The sequence below is a fragment of the Penicillium oxalicum genome, chromosome III (genome assembly GCF_001723175.1).
Source record: "Penicillium oxalicum strain HP7-1 chromosome III, whole genome shotgun sequence".
Lineage (NCBI taxonomy): Eukaryota > Fungi > Ascomycota > Eurotiomycetes > Eurotiales > Aspergillaceae > Penicillium > Penicillium oxalicum.
Window position 1 is genome coordinate 3,440,657 of NC_064652.1, and position 27,428 is coordinate 3,468,084.

The 27,428-nt window shown below is 48.6% G+C and overlaps 7 protein-coding genes across 7 annotated transcripts; 2 read left to right on the forward strand and 5 right to left on the reverse strand.

The window, feature by feature from the left end:
- Nucleotides 1–1,258: 1,258 nt before the first annotated feature.
- Nucleotides 1,259–1,696, reverse strand: POX_c04595 (uncharacterized protein; the record flags this gene model as incomplete). The annotated part of the gene is made up of 1 exon (XM_050113461.1): nt 1,259–1,696. One exon carries the CDS (start codon nt 1,694–1,696, stop codon nt 1,259–1,261), a length of 438 nt encoding a protein of 145 aa, XP_049971017.1.
- A 5,590-nt stretch (nt 1,697–7,286) lies between these two features.
- POX_c04596 (uncharacterized protein) lies at nt 7,287–7,933 on the reverse strand (the record flags this gene model as incomplete). Its single annotated transcript, XM_050113462.1, has 3 exons — nt 7,287–7,372; nt 7,436–7,513; nt 7,576–7,933. 3 exons carry the CDS (start codon nt 7,931–7,933, stop codon nt 7,287–7,289), a joined length of 522 nt encoding a protein of 173 aa, XP_049971018.1.
- A 3,130-nt stretch (nt 7,934–11,063) lies between these two features.
- POX_c04598 (uncharacterized protein) lies at nt 11,064–11,489 on the reverse strand (the record flags this gene model as incomplete). Its single annotated transcript, XM_050113463.1, has 2 exons — nt 11,064–11,411; nt 11,478–11,489. 2 exons carry the CDS (start codon nt 11,487–11,489, stop codon nt 11,064–11,066), a joined length of 360 nt encoding a protein of 119 aa, XP_049971019.1.
- Nucleotides 11,490–20,583: 9,094 nt separating this feature from the next.
- POX_c04599 (uncharacterized protein) lies at nt 20,584–20,829 on the reverse strand (the record flags this gene model as incomplete). Its single annotated transcript, XM_050113464.1, has 2 exons — nt 20,584–20,630; nt 20,718–20,829. 2 exons carry the CDS (start codon nt 20,827–20,829, stop codon nt 20,584–20,586), a joined length of 159 nt encoding a protein of 52 aa, XP_049971020.1.
- A 776-nt stretch (nt 20,830–21,605) lies between these two features.
- Nucleotides 21,606–22,443, forward strand: POX_c04600 (uncharacterized protein; the record flags this gene model as incomplete). Its single annotated transcript, XM_050113465.1, has 2 exons — nt 21,606–21,791; nt 21,850–22,443. 2 exons carry the CDS (start codon nt 21,606–21,608, stop codon nt 22,441–22,443), a joined length of 780 nt encoding a protein of 259 aa, XP_049971021.1.
- A 2,708-nt stretch (nt 22,444–25,151) lies between these two features.
- On the reverse strand, nt 25,152–25,975 carry POX_c04601 (uncharacterized protein; the record flags this gene model as incomplete). Its single annotated transcript, XM_050113466.1, has 3 exons — nt 25,152–25,559; nt 25,619–25,851; nt 25,903–25,975. 3 exons carry the CDS (start codon nt 25,973–25,975, stop codon nt 25,152–25,154), a joined length of 714 nt encoding a protein of 237 aa, XP_049971022.1.
- A 554-nt stretch (nt 25,976–26,529) lies between these two features.
- POX_c04602 (uncharacterized protein) lies at nt 26,530–26,916 on the forward strand (the record flags this gene model as incomplete). The annotated part of the gene is made up of 1 exon (XM_050113467.1): nt 26,530–26,916. One exon carries the CDS (start codon nt 26,530–26,532, stop codon nt 26,914–26,916), a length of 387 nt encoding a protein of 128 aa, XP_049971023.1.
- Nucleotides 26,917–27,428: the final 512 nt, after the last annotated feature.

Sequence of the window (27,428 nt, forward strand, 5' to 3'; positions counted from 1 at the left end):
CGCTATTCAATTGTCCGAACCAGCTTCGCCTTTTGCGTTCGCTATCGAGGGCATCCAGAACCATGCATCTGGAGAGTTTCCAGGCATGCTTCGACTTCCTGTTACATAGTTCGGATGAAGGTTGCGCTGGTGTAGTTGCTGATTTCCTTGGCTCTTTTCGTGGACTACGGGACCTGTGCTTACGTTTATCGAATTTCCCATTAAACGAGACGCTCGTCAAGGAGGGTACTCAATCGCATCATTCCACTCTAAGATAACTTGTGTACCATGAGCGACAGCTGATTCCGCTCGATGACCATGATGGGCTGTTCGAAGATGAACGGGATGTGAGTCCTGTTTGGATTGCAGATTTGTCTTCTGTGGTTGACCTGAGACAAATAACTGCATTGGCGCTATCGATGAATCCAGCGGCAGCGGTAAGTTTCGTAATCCTTCCTTCCTACCGGTTCTAATTAAAACAGCAACGACACCTGAAGCCGTCACGTGAGCATTCCACGCTGGAGCTTTTACACCTGCGTTTCAGTGGACCCGACTACATGCACCGTTATTTCACGCGAAAGATTGATTCTCTTTTGCGTATAGCATAGATCGAAATCAGTTTCACCATTTGAACACGGGGTTTCTTTCCCAAGGGCCCGCTTTCGAGCACGCTAAGCTATATATAGTTAGTTCTGGTTTCATGGGCTGAATCGTATTGAAAGATCAAATTCATGGATCATAACTGTTAATATAGAATGACGTTATTTTCCAGTTCGCTCATATGGCCATATCCTACTTGGCGACGATATTCGCTACTTTCTATTCAAGTATTATCATGCTCAAGCATGTACAGACACGTTGAGGTTTGCCTTCAATATCAGAGACATCAGAGTTGTTCTTTCAACTCTTCCAAGATATGTCCAGATTTACCATATATGGTTGCTCTCGTATTTTGGATCATGCCTTGGTTCGGAACGGTAAAATGGAAAAGAGCAAGTGGGCTAATGTTACGTATTATTGTTTCTGAACTTGTCATAAGTATGTCTAAAGGTCGAGAGTTTTAACCGATCAAGGGCTTCAACTGTACAGTATAATGAAAAAAGGTAGTGATGTAATATAGTAAGGGATTTTTGACAGCCTACAGAATTATGTTTATATGATGCTTGTGAAACATAGATGGTCACAAGTAGATAAGGCGGTAGTAAACTACTTGATAAAAATTTGAAGTATAAGTCGTAACAAGTACTATGTATTAGAAAGAAAAAGGTTGTCACTAGTGCTAGGGAAAGAAACTTGAATCAATAGCCCTTGCATCTGGTCGCCACTCAGCCGCACCAGCCTTTTCGAGAATTTTCACCAAATCTCCAAATCGTTTGTCCCGCGCTACAGCTAGTGCAGTGCCATATTGCCCACGTTCGTTCAGGTTCGCACCGGCATTCATCAACAAGATCACTATCTCTGTGTTTCCATACTGCGCGGCTCCTAGCAATGCGCTACCATGATAGCCGCCAGCTGTATTTATATCTGCGCCTCGATCTAGGAGCAACTGCACCAGCTCCACGCTCGTGCGTCGAGCAGCCGCCTGAAGTGCGCAGCCATACCAGGAGAACCCTCCAGCATTGGGATTTGCTCCTTGGTCTAGGAGTGCTCTGGCAATTTCCAAATTCTCCCGCTCAGAAGCCTCGTATAATTGACGGTCCAAAGATCGTTGATCCATGATTTTCTTTGAAGGTTGACTGAAGGCTTTGTGAGAGTATATCCTGATTTTGACTTCTAAACCACATTTTTCGTATTAGTTAACGATGAGATCGAAGTCGTTCGGGATGTTCAGCACTTACTGTACAAGTTTAGGATTATTTGAATTTAGGGTGGGGATTTGAGAAACATGGGAAAAGGGAAGCTTTTTAAGATTTACCTACTTTTGCTGCCCCGCAGCGGGGCAGTATGGAAGGTGAACCTGGGCATCACAGTAGGGCCACACCCGTATTCCTGATACTGCATGTTTTCTGTTTGCCTTATTTGCATTATCAACGTTCTCGAAGCCCTCGAGACCATACCAGATTATTACGGATGCTACCATTAAGTTGCTTTTTTACAGCCGTATGGGAATATTGCCAAGAAAGGGATTCGAGGGTCGGTTAACTGTAATAGGTATAGCGCAGTTTCAAAAGAGACATTGGGAAAGAATCTCAGTGTGAAGGTGGTGAATCTGATTTCGATCCATGCTGTAAATCACGACAGCCATACCTTCTCCGTGCCGTCACAGCCGACCCGTTTCTTCCTCTGTATGTGGAGAATTATGAGACAGAGCATAATCATTGCGATCCAGCGGTGGCCCAATACGGCCCGAGAGCAGATGCTACGCTGTCTACATCATATACAGAGGCAGACGAATTTTCGTCATTCGCTAAATGGGCTTTCAGCCCAGACGGGCTACCATCTTTACAAGTGCTGGGGTTTGGGGACTTCGCTCATGAGGATCGGTATCGGTCACAGCGCTTTTTAGTGCGTCGGCTGGGGTCGTCAAATATTCCCCGCCCTACTCCTGAAATTCTGCCCTTCTACCCGATGAACTTGTCTGACCCTCACATCTGGGATGGAGCTCGTTTCCTCGGCGCGTGTCCAGGGGGCGGTATAATGGAATCGCCGTACGAATTTTGAGATGAATGCTGCTCCCACGGCACGGTTGATTCTTTGGGCTAGAAGAATTTGTGTTTTAGTCTAAATAGAGCTTTATCCAATCCATAGCCATCTTAACGCTTCATCTCTTCCAAGATTTCTGGGCGATCTTTTCCCACCGACCGCATTCAACGGCTTTTTCCACACCTCGGTGCCCGTTTAATTCGGCGGGTGGGCCAGTGATGCCAAGCTCAGCCCAGGCAGTGAACAAGTGGGCCGGTGACCCTCGCCTGCAAACGTTCAAAGACCTGGTGGTCATTCTTGAGGCTACGGGCGGCTCGTATTGATCGCTTGCTCTATTCGCTTGTCTTGTCTCTCGAATTTTTGGCCGGCATATAAGGAGTGGCTTAATCAATTCAATTTTATCATAAAATCCATTAGAAGCGGGAGTCCTTTCATCTGTAGGTCCCAAAATCGGTTTGCAATGGACTCCCCTATGCCTGTTCCATCTCTAGAGCGTTCGCCTAAAAGAAGACGAGAACATTTCGACTCGGAATCGCAATCTGCTTCTGGAACAGGCGACTTCCAAAAGCCAGCCAGCCTAAAAATGCCACGCGGAATCAAAGTAAGGATTCTTCCCTCTCCCCTGGCGGCGGGGATATCGTATCAATCTCAACAGACTCTTACCAGAATTTAGGAGGCGTTGGTGACTAGGAGTATTTCTCTCGTTAGTGAGATGAAACGTATTCTAGATGAAAATCCCTCTCTAGCTTCATCAGCCATGGAACTTCTTGATCTCTATCTTTGTCTATGGGATTGCTATATAATTGAGTCCGCTCAGAAGATACGGCTGGAAGAGGAATGTCGAGTACTCCGGGACTCCAATGCATGGCTTGCACAGAGGAACAGCCAGTTGCACCAGGCTTGCACCGATCGCGAGTTGATATTATGGGGCCGCCTAGAAGCATTCAACTCCTTAGAGCGGGGCATAATCGCGGTACTACAGAGCAACGCGCGTGCTTCGTTCGAAACAATCATGCAACAGTGAGCAGCGGAAATCAGGATAATAAGTTATGCTTATACTGTCTCCTTGTTGATCTTACAACCATTGATGAACGATTATGCTGTCTGGTGAAGTGGAGAAGGGAGCGGCGACCTAATAATGTGCCCCACTTCAACTGTCTTGTTGGTAATCCGTTTCACATTGCCGTCTACTGCAGAGGAGTGCATGTATAGTTAATGAAGGCCTTCCGCCGTATGCATTGAAAGGTCCCTAGAAGTACGGTACAGGATAGTATGCTTCCTCGTTTTCTACATAAGTACTGAAATCTTATATATTTATATTCCAATTCTTAAGGCGAAGGATAGGGATTCAAGCCCTCAGTCAGAACATACCTTGTATTGTGCCGCTCCTACTAGTCTCTGCCAGTGCCTTTTCCCTCGCCTTCATCTTCTCCAGGATCGTTTTCAAGACTGAAAATTCTCCTTTCGTGGATTCCTTCGATCTGAACCTTGAGTCCCTTTGGGAGGAGTTCTCTGATACACTCACCCCACCGCCATATATCGGCACCAATCACTACTGTCACTTCTCCATCTATACTCTCGATGAGTCTGTATTCAGTCAAGGAGCGATAGTGTTTGGCCCCGTTAGATAGCTTCACGACGCCGCGCTTAAAAACAACTGCTAGTTCCACTAGACTAGACCCGATCCGCTGTGCCCCACCACCTCCGCCAACGATATCTTTCTCTACCTGTCAGCTTTTTACCTCTCTGAGCACGTCCACTGGGTGAAATTCCGCCTTTCCAAAGTCCACCTAGTGACGGAAGAGGTTCTGGAACAATACCCGTTCTTTCTCCCTCGCATCGAGTCCGTACTAGGAAACTTGCACCACTTGCGTCGGTGCATGCTTGACATCCTTTCACGACAATTCCACACAGAAGATCATCAATACCACTTCTAGTTAATTATTCGGCCTCTTATCAATCCAATTTCAGAGAGCGGAATAGCAGTACTACCCCGTTATTTTCCTCATGTGGCACCATCATCAATAGTGAATCCCCACCGTTTTTACAAAACATTGTCGGAAACTTTGCTGGATAAATTACCTTGAGCATAACGGTATCTGAATCGATTTACTCTAACTCCGAGTCACTGGTGCTTAGAGTGTACTATCACTGGGTCTTTATACAGTAACAAGCATATAAACGCTACACGTGTCCAAAGAGACGATTTGTTTTCATAGATTCAATAATCCACCTCCTAAACCAGGGTCCCTACATGGACACTCCCATCCAGGTTGAAACTAGTACTATTATATTCAAGAATAGGAAAAGATACTTGATGGATCTCGGGGTCCTTCATCGCCCCAGCGGGCCTAGATTATTCCACAGGCGGTGATATGTAAAGGGGGGTGTATTGTGGCAGGCTGTGCTTCCATTAGTTGCATAATAAGTCTGCCAGAATGTCGTACATGAGGAGCTATTATGGCATAGCTGGTCTTTGTCAGGATACCAGGTCGCGTAGTCACTAGTCACGGGGATGTCTAATTGCTCCCGATCCACTAGAGTTCTATTAGACGGAAACTTCAGGCGACAATAGCGTTTGAGATATTTCGTGCGAGCACAGATTCTGTAAATTAAGTGGAAGCATAAATGTCCCCTGAGCAGTTCGGTGCAATCCAGGCGTCGAGTTATAACGTGGTGGCAAGGTTCTAAAGGGTGTCAGTAGAGCTCCCTTTATTGCTTCGGTAGAGATAATTGCGCTAGTTGCAGGATGCAGAGCAGACGACTGCTCGGAGAGCGCGGTAGCTACCGCGATACAGAAGCCGGTGACCAGTAGAGCGAGACTGGCCATAGTTGAGATTATTGAGGGCATCAAGAGGAAATTCAATGAAAGGGTTGGATTAAGAATGGATTCTCGTCGTTTGCGCGACTTAAATTCTCCATCGTGCCGTTTCACAGTCGTGGTCCCGTCCTAATACGGTGGCCACCCACTCCAACGTCCACCGACGCCATCAGGAAATACATTCCAACGCCTCACCGGTTCTCTACCTCCCACCATTTCTATCTTCATATATTCAACTGCTGTGCAGCTATGCGAGGGTTACCGTTGAGTGTATTTCTTGGGGTCAACACAGGACTTGATCGCGAGGATCAGCTCAGTGTATCACTGGGTGGTTATGTACGGCAATTCATGGGAATCCTGGGTGCGACGGTCTCTTAGATTGTCATTTTCATCAAATCCGATCACCCTATATGAATTAAATTAGCTCCACAGCCTGACCATCTTATTCATATCTGCCTTTTGGACGGCTCTAATTCATTAATTGCAGCTCGTATAGGAGGCATAAAAATCAGCCAAGGTCGAGTGCTTTATACTAATTCGACGTTCCGGCACTATATATTCTTCCAATTACTCTGCCTATGCATTAATTCCTAGGTAACAAGCTGTGGATCAACACTAGGTATGACTTAATCTATACTGCGAAGAATTTTGGAAGTTGAGTACACCTGTCTAATAAAAATAGACTCAAGGCAACTTTCAAGCCATTACTCCCCAGCCGACACGAGAGCCAATCCAAAGTCAACACGCATGATTTCCGATCTGCAAAAGTTACTTCGCTCGACCACCTGACAGGGGATTCAATGACTCACGAGCTTCGCTGCGAGATTTGCCATCGCCATCGATCAGCCTCCTGCCACAGAAAACACATGAGTGACCCAGTCACATTTCCAGCCGTCAGAATTTGCTCTCGCCGCCGAATAAAATGTACGTTATTTAAAGCTAGAATTTGGGCCCCCTCTGTGAATTTACCTGTCATCTATGAGTTGCCGGGAGATAGAATGGCAACAGGTTCGGAATGCGTCGGCTGAATTATTGTTATCAGAAGCAAGTAGGGACAAATCTCAATAACAATAGTACAAACTAATATACTAGTACTGGCATAGCGTAGATACTGTCCATCATGGAAGCTCCCGAAATTGTAGCGCAAGGTATTCTATCAGGAAAAAGATCGGGGAATGTTGGCTTTCTTGGTAGTGCATTCCATATTTTACGGATCCCTACAATTTGTACATAGTCTCCCAATCCTTCATTGGAAGACCGAACTCGCAGATTCGGACAATTATTTCTTATTCTGAGGGCGCAATTTCCAGGGCAAATTCAAATTATAGAACACGGCGGGTTATCCTGCTGCTCCTAAAGGACGGGCCACTTTCAAATTGAGTAAGCAAATAACCTTCATCCACACCAAGGCTAGTTGATTTAGCTTTAAAATTTATTAACACAATAGCGCTACCATTTCAATATCGGATTGTTTCACCATGAGAGGCTTCATTTAATTAACTGCCTACGATCACATGAAACCGTCGCTAGTTAACGGCCGACCTAATTTCATTTATGTTGGCGTGTTGGCTAGCTTTAAGAATAGTGGTTGTTCTCTGGTCACGCATGATATGGACCCAGGTCAAGGGCTATGAATTTGAGATTTCTTCCGATGTGAGGCTAAATAGTCTTCCTGACGGTCTTACGTATCCTACGACCAGCATAAACTATGTGATAAATTGTCAGAACCAGAACTGCACCAGACTTCCACACACGTCATTATGAGAATGATTAAGGAGAATACCTGCGACTACTGTGTCCCCCCGTTGGTCTTTGATGTATCCCCTCACTTATTTTTCAATTTTCAGTGACCCACGGTAGAAGCAAAGTCGATTTTCTTCCTGATATGAAGTCGAAGGGTCCTCATTTGAGTCGGCTCTGCCACAGTAACTTTTGAATTGTAGGATCTAAGCGGGAGCCAGTATCTATTTCGAATGTCGTTCGGACACCTACTCACGTCAAATCCGCCAGATGTAGGATGATCTAGGCTCGGGACCTCTTGCCTCCACTCTTTCACCCATGGCGGATAGTCTCCAACCCCAAGTCAGCAGATACACTAAGAGACTACTTAGGAAGATAGCTCGACGACTCACTAGATTCCGCGTCATCTTGCCACAAAATCTCCAGTTTCCGTACCAGCGCTGTCCGTTGCACACTGGCCTTGACTAGCATCTCTATATACGAGAGAGCTCGAAAAAAGCCAACGTCCTCTACGACTAACACAACGGTCCCAAACCGGAGCAAGTTTTCCGGGCGCCCATATGGTCCGAGCGCAGTGACCGTGATCCAATTCCCGCGCGGGGAAGCGAGATTCCTATCGTAAAGCTTTCGAATAATACCAGAGCGGGAACGAGCCACCATCCGTGCGATCTTGTGCGCGCCGTCCTTTTTGCATGCTGCCACATAGAAAAGAGGCAGTTGCAGACCGGCGCGAATGCCGGCACTTGGCATCCAGAGCTGCCCATATTGACCGGGCTACACAGTCAAAGACGGAGGTAGACCGATCTCAAGCCAAAGAAGACTATTAGATGCTTTCATAAACAATTCTTGTCTATCATGTCGCCATGGCTTCCGAGACCACACGGTGGCTATAAAGACGGCGAGACTTGTCACAGCCCAGAGGCAAAGAGCACCTAATAAGACCCAACGATACAGACATTATTATTCCAGGGGATGATATCCAAGGGCGGAAATGGCCACTGCCGCAAGCAAATAATGGCATTTCAAAGCGAACTGTACATGTCGTGTTCGTATTGCTGCGCACGTGACCAGAACAACTAGAATGAGCGAGCACCCTGCCTAGTGGGAGTCAGAGTGTACCGCAAACCTCAGTAACAGATAAATTCGAAAACCAGTGCAGGAGTTTCGTCATTGGCTTGTACACTCTCCGTAGCCTATGTAGGCTACAGGAATAGTGAAAGAGCCAGAATGATTATATAGAGAGGCCGCTCCTTCACTTGGCCATCCTTTTCTGAGGGGCAAAATGATACTTTAACCGTGTGAAGGAACGCCATTAACTTTCTACCGCCTCAGAACCCAGCCAATAGGTACAAGTAATTGCACCCTCCGCGACGGGGCCGCCTCGTTGCGATTAGCATAATATACCTGTTTACGTGTCAGAGACTGGATGACCAAACAGGCGCCGAAAGTAAGCATCTAAGCATAGCGGTCTCTCGGCTTCCGTTATGCCGGTTTTCTGATGCCGGATGCTTTGGTTTTTCTGTTCAGATGTGTACAGTACATCCGCCGGGTCCCGGTTCACTACTCAAGGGCTAGGAAGCTGCCAGGAAGATTTGATACTGCATTTTTGTCATCAGAGTAGGTTGTTCGCATCGTTGTCATTACTAGCCGTGTATTTCTATCTGCAACTATTGGCCATCTCATTGACCTGTCGAATTCAACTCGTAGAAGTATTGATAAGCATTATACTGCCGATTATGCGTTATTAAGTTCCATCGTCTGCTTGAGAATATATGAGAGATGTATTGGCGTTGAAAATAATCAATCATTAGCGGGTCCTCAATGAGTCGGGCTCTCCGGTGTTTTCGGAGCCCAGGAGCATCTTCGGGATTCCTAGGAGCTCTTCGTACCCATATCTCTATGAGTTTCTTATACGTGATTCTTTCTAAGTATAAGATTGGCCTTCTGCTTTTCTAGCCTCCGTTTTGATCTATCTTAAAACATATTCATCATGAAGACCCTCCCTGTGCTACTCTCGACCTTGGCAACAGCCTCACTACTCCTACATTGCACTCGAATTCCTTTCCTTTGTGTAACATTTCAGAATCATGCGTCCCACCAGTGGCTCGACCGTGGGCTCTTTGTGGTAATACTGATTTTGTGGGCTGTCTTGTCGGCATCAAGCTGGTGCGTAGCAAACGAGGCTCTCATGGGAATCATCGCCGGATTAGTCAGTGTATTCTTATCTTTACAGGCAGTTCGTGAGCTCCCCTGTGTAGACGCCTATGAATCTCTTGCTTATTGCGATCCGCAGTATCTTCGAATCAGCATTCACTTGCAGCCTCCATCAACTATTGCTCGCTGTCTGAGAGTCTGCTGTCCACTTTTTGCTGCCTCCTCGAGCCTGACTAAATTGACCGTTATCATAGTCGGCAGCTTCGTCTTTTTCCCCCTGCGGTCGATCGTACCCTTCGTTGTGTTCATAGACTTCCTGAACATAGCTTCTTTTTATTGGTGGCTAGTTGGACGCATCAGATTCCCACTTCCAGCTCGGCCACAAGTACTGTCCATCGCATATTACTACACTGGGCTGACATGTGTCCTATTGATCGTCGCACTCGTCGGTGTTATTTGTGGGCACTGGCTACTGTCACTGGAGGTACTGTAACTCTGGCTCTCCATGAACATTCCGAGTTCGTATTTGCTGACCAGACAAGCTTCAACTTTTTATGATCTCTCTTGGAAAGGTATTAGCATGCTTTATCCTAGGGAGCCCATTATCTGAGTCGTGAATTATTCCAAGAGTGGGTTGGATTTCCGGAACGAGTGTACACCAAGAGTTACTGTTCTGGTGATGACGACTTCAGCTAAGATAGAGCTCGAAATTCCTCAACTGCGGCTAGTCCACCGCTTCTTGATGAACTAGCCCCTTGTTGCATTCACAAAGTCAATATTGATCAATGATCCTCCTGTGTTTCTTCCGGATTTCCTGCCAACACCCCTGTAGAACAAGTATTCAAAAACTCACAGAGGCGGCAAGATATGCTATGTGCGAATTTTAAACGATGTCACGGGCGACCTTAGGCGTGCGCCAAACAATGGGTCGAGGTATTGTTCCCCTAAGAAAGCTCTCTGAGAGACCTACCCGCACAGTCCTGGCCTGTCAGCATTTCCTACGGGGCAGAATCAATGAGCTTTACTCAGACTTCAGCTTACCCTTACCCCCGAGGTCATGACCCTCAACGAAACACTTAGAATGATAGTGGGCGCCCAAACGGTGTGAGGTATCCCCCAGCTTGAATAGAAGGATCTCTATATCCACAATTAACCCTGCTGCACTCAAGGCGGAGGAACTGCGCCGACAAAACCAAGATATTCTTCCGTTGATATTTCACAATCAAGGCGCCCTCTACTCACCGAGCATCGTACGCCTCCTTTGCACGGTCCCTTTCACAATTATCCGGAACACCAGTTGACATTCTGAGATCGATCAGGGCGTTTGCCTTTGTGACGGGTTCCGTTTGAGTAGGATATCAGGCTCCGGCGATAGCGCATCTAAGCGGCGCTTACGCTCGCGGTGAGCGGTGGGATTGGGCACGCCTGGTACGGTCAAATCTTTTGATCTGCCCCAGAGACTACTCTGTCGATACAATGAATTTTGAAGTGCCCGAATAAAGCCTTCTGGCCGAGGAAAAGAGTCTTGGCACTTCATCTTGATCTTGGATCGATTTTGAAACAGATGATTAGTAGCTTCAAAAAATCGCAGCCTCATAGCAGCTTCTTCTAGGTACTTGAAACTTGTATATTTAAATCGATATAAGATCTCTGGCAAAATGCACAACAAATACGTGAAGAAAGCCATCAGGGAGAGGCCCTGAGACATTTAAATAAAATTCGAATCTCAGCTATCCGGCACCTTGACCTTAGCATTTTCCGAGACAGCCTTGTCCTTTCCGCCCACGTCCCCCGCTTTCTCTGACTCCATGATAGAATCGAGGATCGATTTAGCTGACCGTTGATCACAACCGCTCTCTGATGCCCCACGTTCCTGAAGCAAGTAGTCCACAACCGCACCCAACCTCTGACTGAGATCGTAGAAAATGTCCGCTAACCGAGTAACTTGTTCTAATTCATCGGTTGTTCGTTTCAAATCATCTTGGACAGACTTTAACTCCCGTTCGAGTTTGGTATGGGCTTGCTCCGCTCGGGATGCCCGGATATCGAGCCTTGCAACAGTACGGAGGATGCCCTTGGTTTGTCAGAAGAGCCAGATGAATTTGTTGGTGAAAAGAGCGAGTTACAAAGATGAACCTACTGGGTCGTCCATGTGGGTGTCGGTAGGACAGCACTTCGTTGGGAATGCGGCAACTGGAAAACGGTATTCTGGAACGAATTCTTTAGTCGATTTAGGCGACTGGACAGAGAAAGCTCTATTTATGTTCTGAAAGGCTCGCCTAAGGTTGGTTATGGCTACTAGATCTAAGATATTGCCGGTTAGTGATTTTCCGAGATAGTCGCTCAGGTGCTCTTCTGAGGCTAAATTCTTGCTAAAATCTCATGGAGCGGTCTTGTAGACGGTGGAAATTGGAAACCATGTGTCAGTTTCCAGTCCTTACATTGGTGTGTGTCAACGGCTATAGACGTGGCCATAACCGCTGCCGGGTTTCTCTGGGTCCATAATGAGCAGGGAATGTCTACCAGAGCACCAGGGCAGAATAATTAACGAACGTGTTGCTTGATTTGTGGACGCGAGTTAAATCAAGTCCCCGAACGATTTAACGGTTAGAATGTCACCACGCAAGCGTTGAACGGTAGCTTTGTAGCTCAAGACAAATGACTCAGAAGGAGCTAATTGAGAAGCTTACTACTGAAGGAGGGGCCGAGTCTGTTCTATAATCCTGGAGGGGGTGGTGGTGAAGAGAGGGTGGGTGGTGAAGAGAGGGTGGTGGTGAAAGAGAGAGGGTGGTGGTGAAGAGAGGGTGGTGGTGAAGAGAGGGTGGTGGTGAAGAGAGGGTGGTGGTGAAGAGAGGGTGGTGGTGAAGAGAGGGTGGTGAAGAGAGGGTGGTGGTGAAGAGAGGTGGTGGTGAAGAGAGGGTGGTGGTGAAGAGAGGGTGGTGGTGAAGAGAGGGTGGTGGTGAAGAGAGGGTGGTGGTGAAGAGAGGGTGGTGGTGAAGAGAGGGTGGTGGTGAAGAGAGGGTGGTGGTGAAGAGAGGGTGGTGGTGAAGAGAGGGTGGTGGTGAAGAGAGGGTGGTGGTGAAGAGAGGGTGGTGGGAGGAGGGTCGTGAAGCATTGGTGAAGAAGGAAAGGTGATCATCTCAGGCTTCGTGTCCCAGTCCTAACGATCGTGTCAGAGAAATGCGACACACATACTGTACCGCAAATAAATCCATCATGGTCAATCGTCGGCCACCGTGCCTACAACGGTGGACAACCCTAACCACTGAAGATTACACAGGCTAAGAAATGGATGGCCTGGCAATTAATCGGCTATTTCAACAGCGTGCAACATGGTCTAGATCTCATATCGAAACTAAGCTACAGCTAGTGAAGTGAGCGCCAACAGAACGACGGCATTTGCAGTGTGCTTCATTCAGAGTTGCGATTGCAAATCACAATGCGAAATAGTCTCCGCGGAGGACGATCGAGACGCGGCTCTATCGACTAATGACGTGGGGTGTACTATACATATTGCGCTGATACAGTTGCACCTATCTTAGCACCTTTCTAGTCTCACGGCCTTCTTCCGTTTCCTTCTGTTGCTTCAACGGGCAATTCAATGCCCCCACGTGGCAATGCGCGTTTCTTGCGTGCAAGGTTACGTTGAGTGGTTGAAACCCCCTTTTCACTGCAAATTAGATCTAACCGTGCCATCATTGCCTTCTGGGTCTCCTTGAGATTGTGTATTTCCGCTTTCAGTGTCGCGGTTTCCTTGAACAATCTCGCGTTATCGGCCAGCAAGGCTTGGATGCTCCCTGGCTCAATATCTATGGGAAAAGGCTCGATCTGTCTTTACAGCCCATTAATGCCACCACCTTTGAAGTTGGGATATCATAGGAACGGGTAAAGTGACTTACTGGGGTCGATTTCGGGGGCTAGGGGAGTTCATGTCCGTCAGCAACCATAACGAAACCCATCGTGCTGTCACTCAGATCACTTACCGTTCGGCGTCGGGAAAAACTTTCGCGTCTGGCTCTGATGTGTATGTAGATCGCCATTCTAAAATGAATATCAACCAACACATTCACCGGCCTTTTCCGTCCAGGAATTTATGCTCAGGGCAAAGGAGCGGCCCTACCTGAAAGCCCATACTTAGCCGGACGGAGGGGGTCAGAGGTGTGCGGTTCCTCCGGAAACACCATGCGATCGAATCGCTCAGCGTAATTACCTGACTGGCTCCTGTATAGGCGATGTTTTGTGCCTGCCATCTTGGGCGTTTCAGAGAGCAGAATTGATGAGTCCAAAAATTGAACGAAGGGCTACTCTAGCCGCACGAATTCAGAGGGTAAGCCCAAAGTTATAGCTGAGCAGATAGGCTCCCTGGACCCGCTGCTGGGGCGGTCAGTAATCTCCCATGGTACGTTTGCCCGCGTAATAACCAAAAACCGACTCGAACGGAACTCTCAACGGAAGCAAGCTCACCGCGCCCGCGTGTGGATCGCGTCGGACTAATTGGTTGTATCGGACGAACACACCAGGAAAATCATGGGGGCGGGTCGTTGGAGCTGCGCAAGTGGTTCCTGGAGGTTTCTGTAACACAAGACATATAACCACCCAGGTTGCCAACGTCCTCCAGTGGACAGGCCTTTCTGTCCTCATGCACTTAGATCGATAGTTCGTCTGAGGGCTCTAAGTCCTTTGTCTTCTGACTATGGACGCTGCTGCATCGCAGCCTTCACTGCCATGAGCCTCGTGAAGTATATTCTGTGCTCTTTGTGTGTCATAGAGTAACATAGTTGCTTTGACCTCCCCTAGCGATGCAGGCACCTCTTCGTGGTGCTAGGGATTATTACTCAAGGCTTCCAGCCTCGAGGAAGCTAAGACCTGCATAACATTGACTCTTTCTCTATATCTTATGCTACAAGTAAATGAAGCGAAGGCCGCCCGGAGGAAAGCCCTATTCATCTGTAATGGTATCTTATAACAGAGCCAATAACTGTCGATCGGTGTAGTATCTGGGAGGTTAGACAACAGAAAGTAGGGAAAAGAGTAGAATCGCGAGAATATCTACGATAAAGATTGTATAGAACCTTGACCCACCGTGGGTTCCGCTACAGTCCCGGAGGTTACGATAGAAAGGCAGGAAGGAAACTTGTGACGCTGAGGTTTTAAACCTAGCAGAACGGAGAAAACGGGCAGCCAGTGGAGGATGTGCAAATGCCGGGTGCAAAAGTATCTATAGGTTGATTCCGCTAGCATCCTATCCTGAGTTCATTTTGGTAAGGCTCGGAGTAGCGCCAACGCCTACGAATAGGAAAGAAGAAAACAGGAGTAGAAAAACGAACAACCAATCGGCGGTGGTAAAATCTCCTGCGATATTTCATTGGGCAATAAGTGGCTTTCCTACTCCACCTCTTACCGGGAACGGGACAGAAAATAATCCCATCCTTATACGGTAGCCACAAGACGCATTGCACATCAGGAAAAAACTAAAACCGCTAGGCTTACGAGGCTGGAAGCTTAGACAACCGCTGGGCCCGTAGGGAAAGCCTATCTGGGATTTCGGCGCCAAGCAGGTTGTCTAGCAATGAAAAGCGTATAGTCAATATAAGTTTTCTTGCGACATCAGCGCATTGAGTAGAGCATGGGTCTTTTAAAGGTGTTTAGCTCTCCTTCAAGCCGATGAAACTCGCAAAAGCTCGAGGAACAGGTGGAGCGGCTACGTAATAAAAACAATCAAGCAGTGGTCTAATTCGTGCGGCTGGCATCGGAAAAGGACGAGGCCGTGGGTAAGACACGGGAGCTGGAGGGAGAAGTACAACTGCTGAAGCAGGAGCAGGCCCATGAATGCCAAACACCAGGACCGGGTAGGGTGGAGTGAGATCATTCCTACGTTCCAACGGACGCAGCAGCCTTCTTTCTGCCGCAAGTACAGTCTGGAAAGACTACACCACGCTCCAGAATAGGCAAAACGGGACTTTCCTACCTGGGTCTGGGGTCTACTGGACAGACCAGCCTGCACAGCTCACTGTTGTGGGGCCTGGTGCATTGCCTGACCATTCATCAGCGGTGGCGAATCTCTCCATGGACGCTCCGCAAGCGCCGGCGCTACTTGACCAGAGTGGCTTTGATTCAAAAGAGTTTGACTCCCACCTCGAGACTTCTTTCATCCACACAGCCTCAAGCCAAGACTCCCTCTATACTGTCTGCTATCGTCAAATCATTGAAATACCTGCCAGTCATAGTCACATATTTTGTACCACTGTAAGATAAGCTACTCGCAGGTCTTATTTCATATCACTCTGCGTACGTTAGTCCTGGAAAATTGCCCCCGTCCGAAGCTCCTGCCACGGAACAACCGTTGGTCTGGGGCGGGGGATCGTCATCGCGAAAATAACGTTACTAACGTGTCTGGACTTGGATCACCCATTTGGCGTTCAGGCATCCCGCTGCTTCCATTTTGTCATCGTCTTGCCTTGCTGTTGGGGACTAAGTTGGGGCCAAAACAGTCGAAAATACTAAAAGAGTCTCTGTCAAGATAAACTAGTACCTTGTGGGTTTAATTGCTACCTCTAAACTCAAGCTCGGTCAACAGATTCCTGTGAATATGCCTTCCTGATTTTCACGGTCTGGCAAAATACCCGCGTCAGGCTTGAGTGTCGATTTCACTGAGTACCAAGCCAGAAGTGCGTCGTAGCTGCAATATAAGACTTGTGACGGATCGATATGTCCAGGGACTCTTAAAGAAGTACAGCCTCACTCCCCACTACTCTCGATACTAGCCAGGCTAAGTAAATATCTTGGTACCAAAGGAGGCCCATATTTCCTCATTGCCCGCCATGAGGTGCACTGCCCGCCTCATTTATAAGTTTATTCCTGCATTGCCAGCCCAGGGGTTTATCACATGTCGCTATCGCCTTAGTTCGTTAGAAATTTTATACATTTTACGGCTCCCTCGGAAGTACAGCTCGGATTAGGCCTTGCAATTACTCGCGAGTCTTCGGCTCGCGAGTTCGAGTCAGAAAGTCCGGCTCGCGAGCCATACGACGGTAATACACTAGTAATCGAGCCGATCGAACCGCGAGTTTTTCTGGCTCGCTATATATAATAATAAATTACCGACTCGATTTTACAATACCGTACGAGCGGGAAGACTAGCGAGTCCTTAACTCGCGAGTTCGAGCCAGTCTTTCCGGCTCGCGAGTCTTCCCGCTCGCGAGTTCGAGCCAGAAGTGCGAGCCGGCTCGCCGCGAGTAATTGCAAGGTCTAGCTCGGATTGGATAGGAAACCACCTCTGGCAAACATGACCACTAGGATCACAAAATCCAGGGACTATGGCGCCTCACTGATTTTCCAGCACTATCAGTGTGCAGGCCGTTGGTTTTTGTCCAGTCTATACATGCAGTCACCCAACTTGGCCCCTACACATCAAATGGGCGATCAATTCGCAACGCGGGGTGCATTTGCCCCTCTAGAGGGCTATACAGTCACGCCATTACCAATCAGAGGGCCTATCAATTGTAAGCCTTTAGGAGGGTGACGCTGCTAGGACTAAAGCATTGCCTGTCTAGCGTAGCAACCTTGTTGCGCCTATCGATCGCCCCTGCCACTTCGGGGCAGCCTCGGTCAGACTTTCTCTTCGGACTAGAGTCTTGGCAGGGCCACCAACCAGAGACGCCGATTGACATCGATGCCCCCGTGTCGTAATCAAACTGTTATGGACTGCCAGGCCGTACTAAATTAATTACCTGTGGATTCACCCCACAAGATGATCAGATCGCTGCAAAACATGAGCATCGTGCATCCTGGCCCCATGAGCTGCACTTCGCATGCACTGTCTGTAGCCTAATCTGTACCAAACCTATACTTCTGTAGCGTGCTCCATTTGGCCACTGACGGCTCTTCTCTTTCGATTGAAACTACAGTGGACGCGCCAGATTCAAACAAGCGGCAGCTATAAATCGCGAACTCGATCCCACTAAGCTTGAGGCATGAGCCTGGAATATGTTGTCTGTGTTCAGATGTGTGGCTCAAATCAACAGAAAGAGGGATTTACGGAGTAAACGTGGAGTTTCCTTCGAGCTAGGCTTATGCCTAGTGCTTCCACGCCCAATCACCGCACTCTCTTCCTGGCAAGCTGGTATATCGACCGGCCCTGAATTTATTCCGCTGTACGTTTGCTCTCCTTCGTTTAAAGTTTGGTACGGCTTGCGGATGAGACCTTCCGGTGGAGGTGGTGATGGGCCAGTTCAGATCAGCGCGTTCCCGATTACCAACGCGTCAAAATTCCGGCTCCACTTAGAACCAACCCGTGCACATGATCTCCAACGTCCCGCAACCTTGAGCGAGGGGGCCAATTTTTATCAGGACCGTTCCCGTCGAAACAATCTCATTATAAATGATAGCTGTTCTTATCAGAAAGCAAAGGCGGCTGGAAATAGACCAACTCCGGGGTATTCAAAATGCTTCCGAATAAGCGACAAACTATTCTAGCGAAGTAGCCTTATCCGCATTCACATTTCATACCGCCTAACGCGATGGTCATCTTCCGTGCGGGGAGGCTTTCTGCCTCAGCTATGATGATTTTAGTGTAACGCCCGCGCGTACACTACTAGCCTGGTCTGATCGGGTGGTTCATGATAGGGTCCCTTCCGAAGGCACCCCACCACGGAAATGAAATGAAATCAAATTAACTAGTCCACAGTGTAACCAATCACAATTTTTCGGAAAAATGAAGTGTGATCGACCGGTTCGATGGACGTAGGAGCCGATCCCGTTAAGAAAGGATCGGCGATTACATGACTCGCAGGCTAGTTAGGCTGGGAGTTTAGTGCGGCCTGTATGATCCGCGTAAACCGATTTTTCTCAATGCTAGTGGGATCGGGTAGAACTAAGCGTCTGCGATTTGGCCCGGGCAAGTCGTGGCTTGTATTAGTGGTCACTGCTCGTGAAGTTTCCCTTTATGGGAATCTGGAAGAGACAGGGGGAGAGATAATGCCGGCTGATGCTGAGGTCTAGGCTATCGCGGGTGCTGGCCGAGATCTACATGTTAGCCTAGCAGGCTTTACTCCGAGCCTTGATCTGGCCCTTGGTTCCACGCCTCGAACCCTAAATTCTTGTATGGTCCACTATATTGTAGGCACCGGTTATCACCGCGGTCTCACGAGACTAGTATGTCATTACAGGGTTAAGGGTTCTAATGAAGGCAGGGTTGTGGAACCGGGCCAGTCTCGCAAGGCATAGAGACATGGGTATAGGTTTCGAGGCGAAAAAGGTCGAATGCAATTCTCCGTTAGTGTAAGCAAGGATCAGGAACCAGCGTGGCGCTCCTATAGCGTCACCTAGGTATATGGGGTTCTCAATGATTTGAAGTAGTGAGAAACCGTCAACTCGAAGGATGTGGCTAGGAGGATGCCGAGGCATTCTGGGGTTAGTGGATCTCGTGTACGACGATATTCAACGAATCAAGAAGGGTTTTGGTTCAGGATTTGGAATGATCTGTGGAAGCTTCCACTTCTAAGTTCTCAAAGACCAAAACTGATAGGCTAGCTAGGCTAGATATGGAAGTAGCTGTATGTCCTTAGTCGTGACTGACACTTGCTAAGGCAAGCATTCTCCAGAACGACCCTATGTGTTGTCGATCATCCTAGGTCTAGGCGTCAGGATCGTGCACTGAGTGAGAACTGAATCTCAACGACTGAAAATTGCCCGCCAAAGGATTGTCGATCTGCAAGGCGGACGATGTGCATAATTCCTGTTCTGGAGCGGATTGTCTGAACTTGCTTAAGGGTCGAGGTTTGGTGCTAGCTGATTAACAAACTTGTTATCAAGAGATAGAAATAGTTACCATGCTTCTTTGCTACGTAGTGGTGTTGTGAAGCTACAAGTCCGAATGGATTGCGTTGGATACTTTGCAGCCTTCTTTCGGCATATTCTCTATCTCTGGCAGACGTGCCTAGCTTGACTAACGTCCAATCCCTGATTAGCCCCCATGTCTAGAACGCAGTATCTGCGGAGCCTCCGCAATGCCACCCTTACCGCTTTTAGTCCACAATGTGCTCATTTTTTCTTCTATCGCGGCCAGCCTCGTATTGATGGCCTCCATGTCGATGCATAAATTATCCATCATGGTCTGTGTGTTGGCCTGGTATCGGTGCATGTTTTCGTTCCAGCAATTTTGGTTCTCAGGGGAGTTTTCCGTAGACCTGGAGCGCGTGGTCAGTATGGTAGTATAATGTATTGCGCGGCATCCGGTCTGATCCACTCACGTCAGTCGATTATCCAAGCTATGAGGGAGCTAGCTTCTAAATGTGAGCATCAGGGCACTGAATATCTTACTCTGCCGTGCAGACCAAGGCTAGTTGTAGCGAGCCCCGCGAATACTCTGCGTCTGGGACCTTGTTCGAATGGGTTCTGCTCGCTCCCTGAGGCACCACATTCCACTTCTGTTCGTACTATTCCTTGTCGCTGTCTTGTTTCATTGAGCCATCTTCTGTTTCTCCTTTAGATTGTGAGCCCACTTGCTCGAGGTTGTCCTCGCCCGTGGATTCTGCATCCGACCTAGAGATGCTCCAGATACTGGCCCTTGATAAACCTGGCTTGAAGACCTGTTGTAGTCGATCGGCATATTTTTCAGAGCCAGCTCCGGAGAGATTTATGTCTTTAGCCATGTTAGAGATTGTACTGTAGGCTACAAGCCATACAATACAGTATCGAGGAGGAACTTGTGTGAGGAAAACGGACCACATCAAAGATAGGAAGATTATATAGTGTAGGCCGGGAAATTGGTCCAACAGGTAACAAATTCCATTCTTAGGACGACCAAGAGTACAACGGACTACGCTAACGCCTCTGGGGCCATACAATTGGGCAATGCAATTGTCCGTCGCATTCTGAGAGGAAAGCAATTCTTATCGGGTGGACCACGGCGAAACAAATATGGAAGATAGTGTCAGTAGAAAGTTTACTGTCAGTAACCGAGACCCTATCAGAGACCAATCCATCAATTTCTGTATGAGATAGTTTGAAATTATGTTATGCCACCAGATAGACTGCACTAGGGTACATGGGAAGAGACAGCCAAGTTGACCAAAAATTGGGTGGAGGAGCGAGGTCCAAGGGGCAACTACCATGCGTGAAAGCCAGATATTAGCGTTTCACCGGAAACGCCCCCAAATAACTTTGATAATTCATCATCCACCACCATTTTGAACGAATTGATACCTGGCAGCCTTGTCTGTAAGCGGCCTCAGATTCACCGCAGTTTACCCGCTGTTGGTGGCCCTTAAGCGGCCATAGCCAAGGCTGCCCTCTTCATAGTGCGGGTTCAGTTGTTAAATGGAGTTCCAAAATTGATGGTCTGTGTTGGACGCATCTATAAGGTGCGAGGTTGGCCCAACATCCTTGAAGTTGTCAAGATCACCATCCTCACTAGCTCGTCCAGCTAGACCAACGTATAAATTTCCGCTCGAACCTAAAGCGGCGAATGGGTAGAAGGAACTATGGCACATTGGGTGCGTTGAGGCCTGGAATCTTAACAACCAGATGTAAAAGCACGATAGGTGGATCCTGTGAATATCCCGTCAGTCCGAGCTCGTCTTGCAAAGACCGAGATTAATGCTGACGCCTTCGAATAACGAATCAGCATACAGAAAAAAACGAACAACTAATCGAAAATTATCTTCCCCGACTTATTTTATTCATTCCAGTACCCACTAGTTTTGCTAGTCTCAGCTCTTACAAGAGCAGGATCTCGAAGTATCCCCGTCCTCGTAATCGCAAGGCGTATTTCATATGCCGCAGAATGAGCCGACGCTCTGCCAGAGTGATTGATGAGCCTGAAAGATAGGACAATTTTCTGGGCTAATAGTCAAAAGCCACTCTGGACAGTCTGCGCTAATAATGGAGAAATGCAATATATATTTTACCTGCGAACATCTCCACGCATAGGCTTTTTTCAAGAATAGAAAAACGCCCTTAGGGGGCCCTCGTGAAGTGGATCCGCCTCCGGGCTGTCACCTCCGATTAACCATTGCTCTTGGGTTGGCGGGGAAGGACAGAATACGGTGGAGCCGGTGAAAGTTAACCTCCCTGCAACCCTCAGAATCATGAGGCCGGGAGGAAAGGCGCATTGGATTTTCATCGGGGTTTGATAGGGATTGTTAGCGACCGTTGGCTCTTAATCATTTAAAGCCAGAATTTCCCTCCCATAGCAGTTTCATTCAGGAGAAACCCCGTTTACTTCGCCTCTCGTTTAGAAAGTTGAATGGTGATCTACCTGTCCAACATGCCAAAGATCACGAGCCCTTCCCGCAAACCAATAATCCAAGCCCCGCCAGGCGCTGGGAAAAGCGGTTCCGCTTCCGCTAGATCTTCTGTCGGCCGGGCTACACGGGCTGCACGCTCTGCGACAGCCAGAGCGGATGCTAGCTCCCAGGCAACTACCCGAGTTGCGAAGCTAAAGCAATACGCGGTAGGCAGTCCTTTCAACAGCGAGAGGGTATTGCACATTCTGACCTTGTGAGGCCTAGGGCCCCTCTCCCAAGACGGAAGCCCCCGTGGAAGTGAAGGACTGGCACCAAGTCTATGAAAGATGCTTAGTTCTCCTCCAAGAGGCTGATGAAGACTCGGAGAAGCTCGAGGAAAAAATGAACAAAGAGCGAGGGGAGGCTACTCAAACTGTGTTGCAGCTACACGACGAAGTGAAGAAAGCGACGGCCGAAGTCAGCCAGCTCAACTTGGAAAAAGAAGAGATCATGGGCAAGACACGGGAGCTTGCGGGAGAAGTGCGGCGGCTGAAGCAAGAGCTGGAGACTACAAATGCCAGGCACCAAGATCAAGTGGCGTGGAGCGAAATCTTTCCTGTGCTTCAACGGACGCACAGCAACTTGCTTTCTGCCGCGGATGAGGTCTGGAAAACGTACGACACGCTTCAGAATAGACGTAATGGGACTTTCTTACCTGGATCTGGGGTCTACTGGTTGGACCAGCCTACGCAGCTTACCGCAATGGGTCCCAGCTCTTTGCCCGACCTTGCCTTGGCGCCGACCAATCTCTCAATGGATGCTCCGCAAGGGCCGGCTCAGCTCGACCAGTACGGGGGACATTCGTGGAAAGATGTTTGACTGCTACCCCCAGACTGCTTTGCTTCCAGCTACGCCTGCCAAGTGTTACGCGGTGCCGACTGGTCACTGTGAGTTAGAACGTCCTGGGCCGATACTTTCCTGCTATCCTAACTTCCAATCTCAAGACCTGGTCTCTCAATCGTACCGTTGCTTCGCAAAGCCTTACTGCGGGTTGGATCCTGTCGAGTGTCTTGCAAGACGTGCCAGAAGTGCGCGCCAAGTAGGTCAATCACTAAGTGTTGCCACTAAGTGAATCCCCTACCTGTAGGTTGGGTTTGTCTTAGAGTTGAACCGTGGAGTGCAAAGTGCTTCAAGGTAATAACCAAGTAACAATGTGCAATTGATCGCGAAGAACTAAATACATGATACTGAAACGAGTGTCCTTATATATCCAGTCCTTCCTATCACCGATGAGTCCATCCTATCACTGATAGGATATGGTCACGTGACAAGTTACCAGTCACTCGCACTTGGGGCGTAATATTCCTGATTCTGTGGCGTCATGTTCCTTGATTGCCTACGCAGATTCGTTGATTCGGACGGGTAGCGGGATCTACCAGAGTGGCAGTATGTGCGGTATACGTTCAGCCGTTCGAGCCGCAATCCGTGTTACCCTCTAATATTCCCGAGAGCCGATCGAGGGGCTCTGTTCGCTGAGTCCTTAGCGAGGCGTCCTAGTCTTACCTCTCCGGGTCTCGGTTGTGGCTATGTCGTGTAGCGGTGTCATTCTAATTTCCCCCCGTGATGATCTGGGCTGCACGTCTCTGGGCCCTCCGAATAGTACTCGTCATAGCGTATCCTCTTCTCACATAGCTGTTCTGGTAATTGTGCTATGCTAAACACCCGTAGAGCATCTGGGGTACAATCACTGCGCGGTATATATGCCGGGAATTGATGGCCCCGGCGCCCTATGTCGAGAAGGCGAGTGCTGGCAGAGCCGAGTACCACTTCGTTACCTCCGCTTTTACCTTCTCGCGGTGGTCCTCCCAGCCAAGCTTGGTGTCCATGTGGATACCCGGATAGCAACATCATGTGGAGACATCGATAGTGGCGGGTGGCGGGTGGTAGGCGAAGAGCATGTGTTCTGTTCTTTCTGGGATCTACTGAAGTAGACCAGTTCGTATGTTGCTGGCGCAATTTTTTGGAACCCGTGCTTGACTGGCCACTGTTCGGCTTTCTGGCGGATCTTTTTGGAGGTCTTGCAGCTCTGCTGCCAAAGAGACCAACCTCGCCAGTAAAATAGACCTTTTGTCGAAATCAAGCTATCGTTAGTACTTTTTGTTTATGCTTATCTGTAAGTTTCCCCTGGATCGAGGGGCCGTGGAATTGGATTGCTTTGGAGTAGGTCCATGGTCGCTGCCTAATTAGATGCCAGGAATTTTTAATTCGGGGTTCACCGGAGGACATCCCGCTGCAAAAGGGAAAGAGCGTACTTGGGTCAAATACGCCAGGCATAATAGCACACATGCTACTGTACAATCAATTTCGTTGCATGCAAGTACGTCAGACAGCACTGAGGCCAGGCTGGGGGGCTCTGACCTTCTTCCACTCGCCTCATGGCATAGAATCACAGGGGATAGGCGCGTTCAATGGCTGTTCAAGGAAATTCCCACAGACGGCATCATCCACCGGACGGCGGTAGAATCACTGCAACTAGACCTTGCAATTACTCGCGGCGAGACGGCTTTTTGGACTCGACTCGCGAGCCGGCTCGTACTTCTGGCTCGAACTCGCGAGTGAAGGACTCGCGAGTCTTCCCGCTCGTACGGTATTGTAAAATCGAGCCGGTTATTTATTATTATATACAGCGAGCCAGAAAAACTCGCGGTTCGATCGGCTCGATTACTAGTGTATTACCGTCGTACGGCTCGAACTCGCGAGTCCTTGGCTCGCGAGTCCTGCGAGCCGGTTCGCGAGTAGCGCGAGTCGAGGACTCGCGAGTAATTGCAAGGCCTAACTGCGACCGTGGGAATTCTTTCTGGCCTATCAGTGGATGAGTCCTGACACTAGACTGGACACTAGTAGAAGTCGAGAATCTATCCTCCTCGGGTTAGCGATAGGACTTTATCAAATACAATCGTTCGAGGCCACAGGATCCGACCTGACTCCGAATTTAATAATCTATATGGTACCCTAGCCACCTGGATTGGAGTAAATTTGTTAATGCTCTGTTTTATTGAATAGCTTCTGATAAAATGGCTAGGTTCTATTTCACTCTCACGGGCCGTTTGGATGGGTCGACCGTTTGACGCTGAAGATATATATCCTCAATAGCTAGTAGGAGCTCTGCGCGAATGTTGAAAAACGCAGTTTAATTTTCCGATGCGGGCGATCCGCACAGTATTCATCCGACTGAATGTAGAGCGACGTACTATCATCTCTAAAAGAAAGAAAACCGCGTCGCTTCGGTCATAACCAACTCGTTCCTACCAAATGTAAAATGCTCCCATCGGCCACAGGGGTTCAACCCCTAGAGCGGGGTTGAACCAGGGTTGAACCATAGGCGTTTAATCTCCATTTTTATTGGCTTGCTCCCACGCCAAGTTCAGGGCACGAAAGAGATAAGCCAAACGTTCGGGTTAGGATGGTCACTATAGGCCTAGTAGCACGAGTTAACGTAAGGGATGGGTACAAGAGCCGACACCCTGAAGTAATTGATATGCCCTCGGAAAGGAGGAATAAATTAAGTAATTCACTTTGCGACAATGCTATCCAGTATATGACTCAGCAAGATTAGGAAACGCCTCCGCCGCCTCGGTCCGGTCGCCGGTCTGGTCGCTGTCAGCTCTTACAGATCCATCGTCATCGGGTATATGCGGGGTTATCTTCTCTTCCGATCTCAACGACGGGCAATTCTGTAACACTTTCATTGCCTCGGTGATCCCCGCTTTGATATGATGTAGTTCACGCCCCAGATCGCCCACGCGGTTCACACTATCTCTCAACTCATTTCTTAGCCGTTGATTTTCAGTCTGCAAATCACGGCCTTTGCTCAGAGACTCCTCAAGACGGTTGTTCACGCGTTCCAATTCCGCGGCCAGGTCGTCATTTGTAGATTCCAATTCCCGAATCCTGGCTGTGAATGATCCGTCGTCGTCCTCACTGCTCTGTAGCAGCTAGAATATTCTTTTAGCGTTGCTCAGACTTCCCGGTCAACTCGTTCAGCAAGCCTCACCTCAGCACGGCTATTCTGACGCGGTTGGGAAGATGGTAGATCTCCCGGCCTCACAGCCTCAAGCGACTTGCCTAGCGCGTTGCAGATAGCCCGGTACAGGCCGACCTTGCCGCTGCTCAAGCACGATTGCAAGAGCCATGCGCTCTCTTCCGTGACGGACCAAGCATATCCGTCCTCGGCCGGCGGCTGCAGACGGACCTTGTCAGGCTTGATGACGATTCCAAGTCGATTTTCTAAAAGGTATTAATACTTTTCAGCAGTATTCCAAAAAACTTGGGGCTTACCAATATGGGCTGATAATGCCTCTCGACATTGTTGGTTGAGTAATGCACGCTTTTTGTTGCTGGAAGTCGCCATGGAAGTGGACACGGAAACTGTGTCTTGGGTTGGACGCGGTCTTTATTTGTCACCGCAAGTATTCGATCGTATACGGAACAATCCTAAAGCCAGCCCTGTTCTCCCCCAATTGTGCTTAACCCCACCTAAGGCCCCACTTCACCGGTCATTCAAACCTGCATCAATGGGGTAGTTTCAGCAACCATCTTTTAGACGCTAGTAGATAGAGCCATTTAATCGAGCTTATACTATAAGCTCAACGGAACAAGCTTGAAATCGCGTTGAAAACCCGAGGTTTGGACAGCAAATTGAAAGGAAAGGGCACAAGTTTTATTGAGTGGACTCAGCAGAGCCTCACAAATTGCCAACAGAGAGGGGTGAGCGGGAATCTAAGGATCGAAAAGGCCATCGCGATAGCACCGTCACCCCCCACTTTGAATCAACCCAAGACTTTTCCAAGCTACCACGACAAAATGCGCCATACTTTGCATAGCCATATGCATGTGTAGCTATCCACGAGGAATAAATAGTCAGAACAATCACTTGAAACGTAAGTTGTTACGTCAGACACAGAAATGGCCAGCATTTCTTACAGACAAGTGCACCACTCTGAAGGGGATAGCAGCGACACTGCGCCTTTGCTTCAACGCACTGCCAAAGTCCGGCCGTCGCGAAGGGCCAAGGCTCCCAACTATGAGATCCACCAGAAGCAGAGGCCAGCCCCGGAAATTCTAACCCAGCCGCCCAGGGAGCGTACGGAGACCACTATCCGATTGCGGTTTTATCGGCAGCTCCCCACACCAGAGGCATGGTGGATCCCTCGCCCAGCACAGGCTTCCAGTGGTGAAAAGGAAAATGAAGCATCCGCAAACCACCGCCAGCCAAAGAAAATGGGCGACGGGGGACGTGTTCAGCGGGAATGGATAAAGCGACTGCGTCCCATACCTCACCGACGATACTGAAGACTGAAAAGTGGGATGTGGGCGGCAAAGCCAGTTCTTCAAGGGGACAATGCAAATACTTTCTACATAGGCAGTAGCTACTGGATCGAGGGGTTATCTCTGCAATAGGATATTTCAATATGCAATACAGTAACTAGCTGTTTGCGAATGCGTCAAACCATTGATATCAGCACAGAAGTATATGCTACGCACACCTCGTGAAAATCTGACGTATAGGGATATCGAGCACGTAGAAGCTCAGCGCTCGTTGTAGAATTCGGTTTAGTCCTAACGCAAAATAGGCTTGAAACAAGTCGTAACAAGATGCATGGAAAGGTAATCTGTGGAGTATCCTTTCGACCACTGGTATCGACTTGGTGACGACGATGTGCAGACGGTTGATGATGACTTGATTACCGTCTGAATATGGCCAAGGTGCGCTACTGCCAATGGTGGAAGCAACACCACCAGTTGTACCAGCAAACTATCCTAGCTATTCCACCTCAACATCCTTTGCTCGGTGAGCTGGAGAT